At 41.3% G+C, this 14,135-nt stretch overlaps 1 protein-coding gene across 2 annotated transcripts; it reads left to right on the top strand.

Annotated features, from left to right (window-relative positions):
• The first annotated feature begins 783 nt into the window (after nucleotides 1–783).
• Nucleotides 784–14,129, top strand: LOC144652053 (helicase-like transcription factor). 2 transcript variants are annotated; one of them, XM_078512103.1, is made up of 15 exons: nucleotides 785–2,215; nucleotides 2,372–3,063; nucleotides 3,512–3,586; nucleotides 4,169–4,450; nucleotides 4,569–4,744; nucleotides 5,084–5,155; nucleotides 6,588–6,813; nucleotides 7,607–7,753; nucleotides 8,272–8,540; nucleotides 9,577–9,756; nucleotides 10,937–11,076; nucleotides 11,671–12,008; nucleotides 12,606–12,899; nucleotides 13,234–13,314; nucleotides 13,774–14,129. In XM_078512103.1, the coding sequence occupies exons 1-15, from the start codon at nucleotides 1,006–1,008 to the stop codon at nucleotides 13,924–13,926; spliced, it is 4,335 nt and encodes a 1,444-aa protein (XP_078368229.1). In that variant the 5' UTR covers nucleotides 785–1,005; the 3' UTR covers nucleotides 13,927–14,129. The 2 variants fall into 2 exon arrangements, with proteins under 2 accessions (XP_078368221.1, XP_078368229.1); XM_078512095.1 differs by having other exon boundaries at nucleotides 784–3,063.
• The last annotated feature ends 6 nt before the right edge of the window (nucleotides 14,130–14,135 follow it).

The following is a 14,135-nucleotide window of genomic DNA, read 5'->3' as shown; positions in this document are numbered from 1 at the left end:
AGTCTTTTAAAACACATACATGTACATGAAGTCTAAAATAATTTATCACATTTAAAATTGTCACATAACGGTTGATTTCTTTTGTCTAGCAACTCTTTCGGGTTTACTGCACATGACTCCCTTCATTAAACTGTCTTGAGTTACCAAAGAAGTCTTTGTTTGTTGAATCGGAGGCAAAAAGTGGGGTCGGCTTGATCTGAATCCTGTAGATACTTTTCCTTCGCCGGCCATTTCTTTATGATCGCCTATGCTCCCTCCATGAGGGTGAAAAGTTTGATTTCTCTCTAAAGATCGCAATCTTTGGTTTATATCAAGAGCGTCTCTAAGCAGTTCATCGAGTTGTTCCTCCGAAAGTTCATCGAAGTTCTCCATAAGGTTTTCGTAATTCGTCTCTAATCCATCCATTTCATCGCCTGCTGTGTGATTGTAAATCGCCTTATCGCGGACATGCGAAAACGGGACACTTTTATCGCTCTTTTCGGACGGGAACAATGCCGATTTTCCGTCATGCTGTGAGGAAGCCATGTTTGTAGCAAAACATCTGTGTTTATCGATAACTAAATGCGAGAGCAAATGTCTGAGCAATTGTCGTGAGTCCTCTGCAAACACGTTTTTCCAATGTTTACAATAACTTTAGCGATTTCACGCTTCGTGTATGGTTCTTTTGTTGTCAAATGCCCTTGGTTACATGTCATTTTCGTTTTGTCAAACTAGCCAATCACAATGCTCAAAAATCAATCCCCAGGGAACACTCCAAATATGGAAGTGGCCTTAGCAGGATGGCCTGGGCACATTTTACGCTTTTCGCGCTAAAATCGAAACCTCAAAAGGACAAAGGACATTTGTCACAGATTTCTGCTTCTTTGACCTAGATTTCAATGATAATACCAGCTCATTAACGAGAAAAATAGATACCTTTGTCTTCGGTGAGACAGTTTTGTGTTTTTCAACGGCTGAAGTGGCTAAATTGGCGAACATTTGGATGCGTTGGCGGCAAGGTCTGTCATGGCGGAAGTGGGTATTTTTACAAGCATGAACGGCTTGCACGAGAATGTTCAAAATCGCGAAGAAAGAGATTCTTGCAAACTTACACCGTCGGCTATAGGCGAAAACAACAATGTGTTAGCTAATGAACTCGATGGAAAGCTAGGCGACGAAACTGCGAACGTAATAGAGGAAAACTCGTGTAGAAATGAAGCATTGCCAACTCAAGATGGCGAAGACATGCAAGTGAAAATACCTCGCGATACCTTGGCTATTGAAGTGGACCATTTCTCATCTAGAGGTTCTCTTGATGCTCCAGTTAGCTTGTGCAGTGATAAAGAGTCCAAGAAAGAGTGTTCTAACGCAGAGAATCAAGAGTGTAACACCAATAATAGAGGCGATATTCTGCCAAATCTTGCTCAAACTAGCAACTGTTCTTCTGAAAATCTGCAATCTGTTGAGCACTCCGATACCTCTTGTCAGAAACAGACAGCTACACCAGCAACTTTACCAAATACAGTGCAAGATTCTACACAAGGCAGTAAGCAGGAATCTGGTCTTCCTTTACCAGTAATTTCACCATTGGAAGACAGTGGCACAGTCTCAACTTATTTTACAAGATCAGCTAAAAAAGCACGTCTAACAAGTTTTGTACAAGATAAAGAATTACCAGCCCAAAATACAACACCAACTGCTAGTGGTCTTACAGCCTCGTCAAAACCTGTGACGACATTTGCTGTAATTTCACCTAAACAGGGCAGTGAATCTGCAACAACAATCAATCCAGCACCACCTGTACAAGATGTCTTGGCAAACAGTGGCTCAAGTTCACCCTATTTTACAAGATCAGCTACAAAAAAGGCTGGTCTAACAAGTTCTGTACCACACAAAGCATTAACAGCTCAAAGTACCAGTACAGCTTATTCACTTGTCATGCCAGGAACGCCGACCACAACAAGTGGTCTTGCAAATTCCTCAAAGCCTTTTTCAAGTGTGCCAGCACCAAAAAATTTGACTACAACTGCAGCACAGGATGTGTCACAAACCACTACCATTACCGGTACTTCTACTTCAATAGACTCACCAATGTCAGGAATGATTACTCTCCCTATAATTCCAGTCTCACTGTCCAACATACGTTTAGTTGTCAAGCAGGATAGTCCAGTTTCTACAAGTTCTGTTCCGGTCCACACTGTGACTTCTCAAAGTTTGGCACAAGCTCTTGCTACATGTACCAGCACTCCTTGTACAGGACCAGTGCCAATGTCAAACCTGTTCGTCAAACATGATGATCCTGTTTCTGCAAGTTCTAATCCTCCAGTCCATATTGTGACACCTCAAAGTTTGGAGCAAGCTCTTGCTACATGTACCAGCACTCCAGCTACAGTACCAGCACCATCATCAAACCTGATCATCAAGCAGGATAATCCTGTTTCTACAAGTTCTAATCCAGTCCACTTTGTGACTTCTCAAAGTTTGACGCAAGCTCTTGCTACATGTACCTTGCCAAAACCTATTTCAGCCACCAGTACTACAACAGTGAATTCTAATACCCCAGTAATGATCCCAAGTTTAGTTTGCAGTTCTGAGAAAGCGCAACCAACTATAGTATCAAGTGCAATGTCAGCGACCCCAAGTTCATCATCTCTTTCAAGTACAAGCAATTGTACGGCATTGGCCACAATTCCATTTCCAATTCCATTGGCAATAAAAAGCGTAGAACCTGAAGTTCCAGTCGAGGCTTCAAATCATGAAACAGCCACAGCAAATGCTACAAAAACATCTACATATCCTATCGAAAACACAACATTGGGGTCAGCATCCACCACGAACAGTTCTACAGCTCTAACTGACATACCAGCTATTTTTCCAGACTTCACGCCATGCCCCAAATGTAACTCCATTCTTGTTTGTTCATGCCCTGGGCCGTCTGGAATAGGGGAAGGCAGCAGGGTTGCTTCCACAACTTGTCAAGCTGCTTGTCAAGGTGTATGCACATGCAATGGAATGGAAGTTAACCAAGCAGATGGTTCAAATCCTTGTGACGAAGATGTGAAGCCTCAAATTTTCCCTACTGTGGTAAGCATAAGTGTATGTGTATCACGGACCCTGGGTGTTGTGTTGTTAGGCAAGACAATTCGCTCCACAGTTTTCTCCCCACCAAGTTGTAAAATGGATAGTGGTGAATTGTGTGGTTCCAAAAAATGCCCAAACTCCCCCCACAGAAGAGATTGGAATTTCCTGGGTGGTGGAAGGGGTCACAAAGGCCAAAAAGCATGTACAGCTGTTTATCAAATGAACCCTTAGATTTGCTGATGTACAATTCACTCTCCCAGTGTTCTCCCCACTAAGTTTTAAAATTAATATGGATAGTGGTAAATTGTGTGGTTCCAGAAAATGTCCATACTCCCCCACAGAAAGGATTGGAAATTCCTGGGGGTGGGAGGGGTCTCAAAGGCCAAATAAAACATGTATATCACATGTACCCTTAGATTTGCTGATTTACATGTACTTTTCTCTTCTTCAGCCATTGAATGTCCTGGATCAACTCTTTGATGACTTGGTTGAATATGACAAGGTTGCAAAAGCTGAACAACCAGAGGTACATAATTATATGGAGAATTAGTTATAAAAATACCAAGCCATGATAATTATACAATAGTTTTCTGCCTAGTGACCTCTTTTACCTTTAGATGACCCACTTCAAGTACAATGACCAGAGCTAAAAAAAAATTGGACCGTCTGTCTTCCGGCACAAGTATATTTTCCTCTTGGCCAAGTCACTTTACATGATCACTAGCTGACGTGCAAGGCAAGCTTGAGTTTTCTTCAAGCCCTGATGGCAAGTCCATTAATTATAGCCCCAAGTCCAATTCCTGTTTTCAAACAGGGTGTAAATTTTATCAAGGTGTTTTGAGTAACTGTGCATGTAGGAGACAAGGCCGATGGTGGTACCCAGGTGTACATGTACCAGTACCAGGATACATCAGGTTCAGTACATGCTTACTTTAAAATTGGTCTTAAAGAATTCACTTCAATGTTTCTTTTCAGCCTGCCTACTCTCCTGTAGATGGCTTCCTACAAAACTCAATGAAACCCCTGCACACTTGGCCTAACACTGACAAGTATTTTAACCTGTTCCTTTCTGAGGGTGCCAAATAATATTTTTTTTGTTAAATGTCAGGCCATCACGACAAGACTGTTTCCTTACCAGCTCCAAGCTCTAAACTGGATGATAACAAGAGAAAACAACACTGATCTGGCACCTTTCTGGAAACAAGTTAACAAGAGCACATGGTTCAACAAGGGAACAAACATGTCTACTGACAGAAAGCCTAATTCTCCCAAAGGCGGCATACTAGCAGATGACATGGGGCTCGGGAAAACTCTAACAGTTATCACCCTGATTATGGCCAATCACCTGAATGGAAAGCCAATGTTCTCAAGAAAATCGTCCGCTAACAAGGTTTGTTCATTTAGATTTTTCTGGCTCTATCAGATGTGCTATCGGAAATTGTAAGAAGTGATTTTCTGAAGAAAACTGCAATGTACAGTTTGTGATTATTTTCCATATTGTTTTTTAGAGAGCAGCATCAACTTCAGGCCAAGATGGAGAATGCAAATCTGAACCAGCAGAGAAGATGCCGCGGAAGGGTAGTTATAATGGTGATAATGATGGTGACGTTGAAATGGAAAACAAAGAAGCAACAAAGACAGTAACTATTAAAAAGAGGAAAGATGTTGTGGACAAAAAGAAAAGGTATTACCAAAGATATGCTGAGCAGGAATAGGCCATTTCCGAGTTACCCTTTGCCTCAGTGTCAAAACGAGTCTCATTCAAATGAAAATGAGTTTGATTTGCTTAAAAATGGACCTGAAGGTGAAACTCATTTTCGTTTGAATGGTTTCACACGTAGATTCATTTTGAAACAGAGGCAAAGGGTAACTCGGAAATGGCCTATTGTAAATGGGATGGGGCTGGGGTCGTAAGGCATTACCCCTCCCTCCCCCACCTGAAAGGTTTGATATCTAGAAGTTTTTTTGCTTATATCTTGTATTGATTGATTTAACATGGTTGTTTTGCTATGTAACATTTCAGGTTGGCAGACAGTAAAACCTTAAAGCAGCCAGGCTTCAAATTCAGGCAAATGTATCTCCCCAAGTTCTCAAGGTACAGTTACTTTTTCTTCTTTGAAACAGGAACAAATGAAGGTAAACTTTTGGTAAGTTGATAGAGTTGGCTTCAATCCTATAGGTAGTCTCCTTAAGCTGGTACAGGTAGCCCAGTTAAGCACAGCTTACCAGGCTGTGCTTAACTCCGGTTTTCATAGCATCAAATGATTAAGAGCATAAATATCTACTACCCCCTTGGTACTGTATGGTAGTCCATCTATAGTGCCGACTTACATTAACTTAAGCCTGGTTTCCATATGATCGCAGACGATCACAGTGGATCACAGATTATTGCAAAATCACAGAAATTGACTGAACCGTGTGATCGCAAAGATAAGATAAGATAAAGATCTGCAATGATTGCAGACGATCATGGAAGTGTTGAATGATGGGATTGATTATCACTATTATGGGATAAGTTTTGATCCCAATGGATCGCAATTGTGTTTGCAGGGGGGGGGGGATGCAAAGGGAGGACTGCAAAACATTTAATGTCTTGCAGTCATTTCATTTAATATGATCGCAACGATTGCAGGCAATCACAGGGAATTAAACTTGGTTCTATTTTCTGTGATCATTTGCGATTGTCTGCGATCGATTGCAGACCATCGCAAAAGATTGCAACGATCGCAGAGCGAACTGTTTCCATGATCCAAGTGGTTATAGAAGTGTTGAATGATGGGATCGATTATCAATATTTTGGGATAAGTTTCAATCACAATGGATCACAGTAAAATTGTGTTTCCATCTACTGTACATTGTACATTGAGGAGGGTCTTGCAAAGGAAGGCATACTTCCCGTCACATCAAGACATTTAATGTCGTAATTCATTTAATGTCATAATTTCATTTCATATGATTGCAAGCGATCACTGGCAATCACAGGGAATAAAACTTGGTTTTATTTTCTGTGATCGTTTGCGATCATCTGCGATCAATTGCAGACAATCTAAATACATTGCAAACAATCGCAGATGCGTGTTTCCATATGATCTCAGATCGCAGAACCTACAACTCTCAGGCTCTGCGATCGACTGTGATCCATTGTGACCGTCAGCTATCATATGAAACCAGGCATTACTATGCTGTGAAATGAGCATTCAATAGGACTGATCACTTGCAAAATGCCGTACTACTTAATCATTAGCCTACAATAGGTTGGAAGTATACTTAGCATTTAGCTAATGGGCCATTTTTCACAATTCCACAATTGTACAACTTTTCATATAGAAATGAGCTTTACTTGCCTTTCTTCTCACAAATCAAACTCATTTAATAATAACAGAACATGGTACACATTTTCTCAATGCATCTGAAATGTTGTACACCAGAACTATTTTTGAAACAGATATAAAGTATTGTTTTACAGATACATACCGGTAATAATTATTGTTGTTTAATTTTGCTCTCACAATTTTTTTTTCATGCAGCAAATCAGTAAAAAAGGAAAAACTTGAAGAGAAGAAAGAAGTCACCAAGCCAAAAATCACACCATCAGTGGCAATCAGCATTGATATTGATGATGGCGCACCATGGCTGTCTGCTGGCAGTGGGAGTATTGGAGCAAAGGGAAGTAACAGCAGTAAATCTGTTTCAGATGATGAGCATGGTGCTACATTGATTGTGTGTCCATTGTCTGTGCTTAGTAACTGGACAGTAAGTATTAAAAATCTCCATATCTCAATTCCTTTTGTCTTGTTTTCTTAGGGCATGTTCATTTGGGAATATTCTGGAATAAGAATATAATTATTCCAGAATACCGGTACATCCCAGCTATAATAGCCGGAATGGAAATCCAAGTATTCCGGAATGATTACTTTTTAAGGCTGAAAGAAACATTTCAGGTCAATGTGTTTTCAGCGGTGTTTTTAGGGGGTGGTTGGTTTTGAATTAACTTGGTCAGGTAAATTTTATTTTTATCAGGGTAAACTAAAAGTCACGCGGTGGCCTAATGGTTAGCGTGCTCGACTCGGAGTCGAACGGCCCGAGTTCGAGGCCTGGCCGGGGCGCTACGTTGTGTTCTTGGGCAAGACACTTTACTCTCACAGTGCCTCTCTTCACCCAGGTGTATAAATGGGTACCGGCGAACTTACTGCTGGGGGGTAACCCTGCGATGGACTAGCATCCCATCCAGGGGGGAGTAGCAATACTCCTAGTTGCTTAATGCTACGGAAACCGGGATAAGCTCCGGCTCTATGGGCCACTTAGGCTCGGACAGACTTTTAAACTAAAAGTCAGGGAATTTTGAAAACTGATATCTTTGGCAACCAGGAGTACATGTTCTAGCTACCCGAATGTTGCAACCCTCAAAAAGTTTCAATAGCAAAAAGTTGCTTAAATCCTAAAGTTATGACAGTTATTACTTTTGAAACTCTATGGGGTACTTTTGTACAGTGTAAGTTCAACTTGACAGCTTTTACTGATCAGCTGTTGTTTTATGCATTTCTAGGACCAGATATGTAGCCATGTTCATGCTGATGTCAGTCTGCAAGTTTACATGTATTACGGAGCAGAGCGACTGAGAGATGTGAATTTCCTTAAACAGCAAGACATTGTGTTGACAACCTATCCTACACTGACAAATGACTACGGCAGAGTGAGTATCGTGGCCCTTTCTTTGTACTTTTGCCTGTATTTAATGCAAAGTGTTTGTGAGTCTGTTTGTAAAGCCAGCCGCACACTAGAGCAACTAGCTGTGCTATTTGCCTCATGTGCCTGTTTGCCCAGCCGTTTACTCACTGCACATTTCACTGCAGACAGTGAGGAAAGAGCTTGGCAAGTTTGATTCCGAGGCGTCATGTTGAATCATGTGAGCATTCTGCGTGTGTTTATTGGTCAGTTGATATTTCTGGCTAAGCAAATAGCTCATGTCCCTCGTTGAGGATTTTGCCTCTCGAGGCAAAAAATATCAAACACGATAGATACAACTGTATTTTCCTCAAGGCCTCGCAAGGTAAATTTCTCACGAAAAATGTCCCCACACGTGAGAAATCTGCTGAGCAAATGGGCACGTGAGGCGGTTAGCTCAGCTAGATGCTCTAGTGTGCGGCCGCCTAAAGGGTTTTCTATATACTCTAAATTACTGTTGCAACATTTATTTTATTTGCTTTGCAGAAAGACTCCCCTCTTCACAAGATTAAATGGCTGCGCATTATCCTAGATGAGGGCCATACCATAAGAAATCCCCAGACTCGCCTGACCAAAGCTATGATTGACTTAGCAGCGAAACGTCGATGGGTGCTCACAGGAACACCAATACAAAACAGGTTGGACGATCTGTGGTCTGTATGCAAATTTCTTCGCTTGGAACCATTTGATGATAAAGGCTGGTGGAAATCTGCGCTGGCCTCAAGTGTGAGGAGAGGAGATCAACAAGGAGTCAAGTATGCTGTTTAACGTTTTGCATAAAATACATGTAGTTCTGTTATTGTGTGTTTTGATTAGGGTTTAGAAGTAAACTTTTTAATTTTTTACAAGTGCTTGCCAAACTCCTGCACTGGCCAGTTGAACCTTGGAAGGCTTTACACAGCAAATCAATGTACCAAAAAACTTCCAAGTTTTAAACATTTTAAACCCTTTTCACTCTTTTCATTGTAATTGCCATAAGCCAAAAGCTCCTTCTCCTTTTCGCATGACAGTATTTATAAGCCCCTGTTGTTGAGGTTCTTTTCTATTTGTCGTTGTTACAGAATGCTCAGAGCCATTGTCGGACTTGATATTGGTTTCATATTGTTGTGTTTAGAAAGTTTAACTGTGTCATATTCGTGTATGCACCGTTATATTTCAGTTAGCATCCCGTTTAAATGGAAACCGGAAGAGTTTTAAAACGCAAATTTGCACCCAAAAATTGAATAAGCCCTCCCCGTTCTTAGGCCCACCCGAAAGGACGTCACGCCAAATAAGTCCATGTAGCTCCTTTTTCGGTATTTCTTTTCTTATACAATGTACATTTCATAGCGTTTACATCCTCATTTAGAGCAGTTTTCAATTGAGTGTCGTAAAACCAAAACCAAAGTAATTACTCTGGCCAATCACAAAGGACACAGACAATCCAGTCAACCAATCAAAACTCGAAGCAAATACATGTAGCTGGCACGAAACGCGGGAAAACGTGCGCGCGCGAGTCACGATTGGTTTTGGTTTTACTCCTGATTGGCTGAGAAAGTGGCGCGAGATTTTTAAGCCAATCACTAAGCGTAGAAATGCAAAACCAAAGCAAACGCAATTTACTTTCGACACTCAAGTGAAAACCGCTCTATGTCCCCATTTTTTTTCCCTGCCTTTGGTTACTTTGGTATCTATTTCGGCCACATTCAAATTCCGATTTGGTAACAAAATTTGAAATGCATCCATCAAGCAAAACACTTACACGTACTTGAGAATTGTTCCTCAAAGTCAATATTTTTTTCTTGATTGTAGTCGTCTGCAGAAACTTCTCAAGCACGTCTCAATCAGAAGGCTCAAGACAGATGAGGTCGAGGGAAAACCGCTGGTTAAGCTACCGCCGCGTACAGTGGTGATTCAAGAGGTTGAACTGTCTGAAGTGGAAAGAAAACTGTACGATGCCATGCAGAAACATGGACAACTGATCATTAGGGGGTAATGGTTACAAAAGCTACAAAGTACGATAAACAAAACGATTTCCTCGTCCACATACAGTCAACTCTTGCCTTGCGGACACCCCGCTATTGCGGACACTCGCTATTACGGACAAAATCCAGATCCCCGGCGAAAGAGGTTTTACTGGAAATGACTCCCACTATTACAGACTCTCGCTATAACGGACACTAAACGACGCCCCGAGCGTGTCCGCTATAACGAGAGTTGACTGTACCGTGAAATGTTAGCCCATTAGTCTAGTGACAAAACTGGTTTTAAACCCTTGGAATGTAAGCCCAATGGCATGTCTTGGAAATACACAGTTTTTCAAGTTTGTATTCCGTTCAGTTTAACACAATCTAAAGCGTTGGTACATTGTATGTTAGCCAGGGTCCAATGGCACGTCATGAAAATACACAGTGTTTCAAGTTTGTATTCCGTACAGTTTTCCACAATCTAAAGCGTTTTATTTTTTTTATCGGGTCATTTTACTTTTTGTACTAAGAGTTTTTCTTACTCAGCAAACTATCATTTTGAGGTTTGTGCAAAGTTCCGTAAAATGACTTAACATATCCTTGCAAAGTTGCTTTTAAGCCAACCACAGCGGGAACGGCACAAGAACATCGTAAAAACATTTACTTATCGTTTTATGAGCTGAGCAGTGGCTTACGTCCTGCTACATCAAGTTTCCCGTACATTGCACATATAGATTCTTAATCGATTGGCTTTACTTCAGTTTTTCTTTTTGAGAACAGAAAAATTCCACTCTTCTCTCTCACTGTCGTCCGCAATAAAATCTGTTGCCTCATGTCGTGGATCACAGAAGTGTACACAAGTGTAGTGAACAAATTGCCTTTTTTTAAATATATAACAAGGAATAGTTCTGGCTCCTGCTTTGTTATTTTGCGGTATTATTCCTCGCTTAGTTAGTTCTTAGAAAACAAAAGTAAAGCTTGTAGTAAATAATAAAGATGGTAAATTTTGAGCTCGGTGATAAATAATAAAGATGTATTTTCAACAATGTCACGAGCATGGGACAAAGAAAAATTCTGAGTCCCCGACGGGAATCGAAGCCATAGCCTTCCAGATACCGGTTGGGCGCTCTAACCAACTGAGCTACGAGAGACTCGTGGTTAACATGTGACACGTGCAAAGTAAAGCTTGTTTTTTTTTATTTCAGATATCTTCAAGATGGAACAGTCCTAGCAAAGTACGCGCACTGTTTTGCTATTTTGATGCGTCTTCGCCAGCTGTGTTTGCACCCAAAGCTCTGTGATAAAGAAAGCGCGTCATTACAACATGCACAGAATCTACTACAAGGTAACTACAACTGCTATAAAGCCAAACGAAAACAATGGTATATTTGCGATGTATGCTGTACGCTCTTGGAGACTCCTGTCGGCTCTCATGTGCTCTCGTAGGTAAGGTTTTCGTGAACTCTCGTCGGCTCTCGTGCGATGTCGGCGAATCTCGTCGGCTTTCGTGTGCGCATCGAATTTGGACCTGCTCACAGTTTGAGAGTCGTCAAGAGGTTCCTCTTGTTTGACCAACGGTCGCGGGAACTTGAATAAAATTTCACGTGCAAGTTTTATTCTTTAACTCTCGGCAACTCTTGTTCGCATTTGCTTTTACATGTACTTATGTACAGTTGGCAACGTTTCGTTGGTATATCTGTCTCCTTGCTATTCCTCTTGGCTATGCTGCTTTTTTGAAGCGTTTCAGTAATTTACTTGATTGGTGACGTTCGTTCCATTGCAGTACGTTACTTAAATTTCGATTATCCTACCGAAAAATTCAAATTACCCTACGTTGTCATTATTTCTTTTGTTTCATTTTGTAGTTTCGTTAGAAAGAATTACCGCTAAGGTTTTAAATAAATCGCAGTAGCTGATATGCCAGGATGTGATATTTTAGGGCTGGATGACTCGGACGATGACGACGACCTTGACGTGGACCACGACACTCAACGACTCATCAAAGATCTTATCATGACGTTATCTTCGGGAAGTGACGAAGAATGTTCGGTGTGCCTCGACTCCCTGGTCGAGCCAGTGATCACGCGCTGTGCACATGTATTTTGCCAACAGTGCATTATGGATGTCATGACGTCAGATAATCTTGCTCCTCGCTGTCCGCTGTGCCGTGCGCCGCTCAATGAGAACGAGTTGATTAAAGTTCCCGAAAAAAAGAAGCAGAAACCTGAAGCAAAGAAAACAAGCGAGGAACCTGAAAAGAGCAAGAAAAGTTCCAAGGTTTGACATCATTCTTGAACATTTCTTTTAGAAGAAGTATTCAATTGCGGCCTAAAAATAACATTCATGCTGAGGCTATAACGTTCATGCCGTCAATACAGTTTTTTTTTTCGTGTAAGTTCCTTCACTCTACCTGAAAACCATAAGCGGCCAGTGCCTTTCAAGAACAATAGCTTTTGTCCGTGGATTTTAGTTATAGAGTGGTAGCAGGAAATTTCATGGCACCTGGTTACGCCTGATAGTGTTGTTAGTTTGATGTATTATTTAAATGTTATTGCTGAACGTAAAACAAATTATAAAGTACATTTTTTAGTCGTTCGGAATTTCCCCGCCATTTCGGTGCAAACGGGCGGCCGCGCCAATGTTGATTGGACAATTTGACAGGTGAAGGCGCATATTGATTGGCTAATGTTTCTGCTGCGTTTGAATTGAAAACAAGAAGAATTTCATTTAGACCCTGGTTTTCTTTCGATACAAATGCAGTTTTGTAATCAATCATACACTGTAGGTGATTAAGATTTCTAGATTAATTGCTGTGCTATGAAATACTTTTCATTATCTATTTATAGTGTGACTGTTATGTCTTTTTTCTTTTAGCTGGATGCCTTGATAAGCGCTTTATGTGCCATTCGAGATAAGGACCCCTCCATTAAGAGCCTTGTAGTGTCGCAGTTCACCTCCTTCTTGGATATTATCGAAGACGCGCTCAAGAATGAAGATTTCCCTTTTGTCAGGCTGGATGGAAGAATGACCCAGGAAGCCAGGGCCCGAGCCATAGAGAGCTTTGCAGACCCCAGTTCCAGTTCTCCTAGAGTGTTCCTGTTGTCACTGACAGCTGGAGGAGTGGGCTTGAATCTGACGGCTGCTACACGAGTTTTCCTGATGGACCCGGTACGTTCAAAACAATAGAATTACCAACGCTCATATAATTTACCGAGATTAGATGTACGACAGTACCGTCTTTCGTTCTCTAACCTTACACAGGAGGATTTTAACATTAAATATCGTAGCAGTATGCAGGACGCGTGTCAAATGAACATAGTAAATAGACCAGCTCACCACAAGTCTCTCTGTAGAAGCTGGACTCAAGGCTGTTCTTGCATGGAACTGTGTTTTCTGTTCGTGTTTTCTTTAAAGACTCTTTCCTGAGCAGATAAAGGAGACAAAAGCTATAAGTGCCTCATTATACAACTACTAACTTGTATTTTGTATTTTACTGTTGTAGGCCTGGAATCCTGCCATTGAGGAACAGTGTTTTGACCGTAGCCATCGCCTGGGCCAAACACGGGAAGTAATTATTACAAAGGTTAGTATTTTACGTGTTTCTAATTCCTTGCAAATGTAATTAGTCGGGAATTAGCAGGAGCTAGCACAATCCAGCGTCCTTCCCAAAGACTTCGTTCCCTTTGACCAGCGGTCTGGAAACGAGCGACCCTGGAAAGTTCTGATTGGAACTAAGTGCGAAAATAGACTTCCGGTTGAATTGTGCATGCCTTGGTTTCAAAAGCATGACTCAACGAACTTCTTGGTGTTTTACTTTCGGCTATTTTTGTTGTTTTCAAAACCATTAAAAATTGATCCTGCAACGGAACTTTCGAGAGTCGCTCGTTTCATCAAACTTGCGCAGTAAGAAAAGAAGACTCGAAGTACGAGATTGCCGACAAATGACTTAGCTCGGAAAAGACAAGTGTAACGTTACTTTTTCTGTGACAGTTAACGTTAGTGTCGTGACCAGCATTGCATGACAGAATGCTTTGTCTTTCAGTACATTGTGATGAATTCCGTGGAAGAGCGCATGCTCAGCTTGCAGGAACAGAAGCGGACGCTAATGGGCCAGGCCTTTGGTTTACAGACACAGAGCCAGGAAGAGAGGAGGCGTGCGCGAGTGCGGGATATCAAGCATCTGATTGGTCTATGAGCGGGAAATACGGAAAATTATCGTCTTGTGATTGGCCACGAGAAAATGCGAACAGAATACAGTGTGTAACAGCGCACTACAGGAAATTCTGAACAAGAATTGATTCGCATGGTAATTATGCTTTCGCACCTTGAATGTTCGTGGAAAAATGAACCCACGAACAAGCTTAGTGCTTTAATGTTGAAAAAAATATTTTAATTCAAGCGTTG

The sequence above is a fragment of the Oculina patagonica genome, chromosome 1 (assembly GCF_052425735.1).
Source record: "Oculina patagonica isolate OP01 chromosome 1, crgOcupat, whole genome shotgun sequence".
In the NCBI taxonomy this organism is placed as follows: Eukaryota; Metazoa; Cnidaria; class Anthozoa; order Scleractinia; family Oculinidae; genus Oculina; species Oculina patagonica.
The sequence above is the reverse complement of the archived record's forward strand: the minus strand, read 5'-3'. Positions and strand labels throughout refer to the sequence as shown.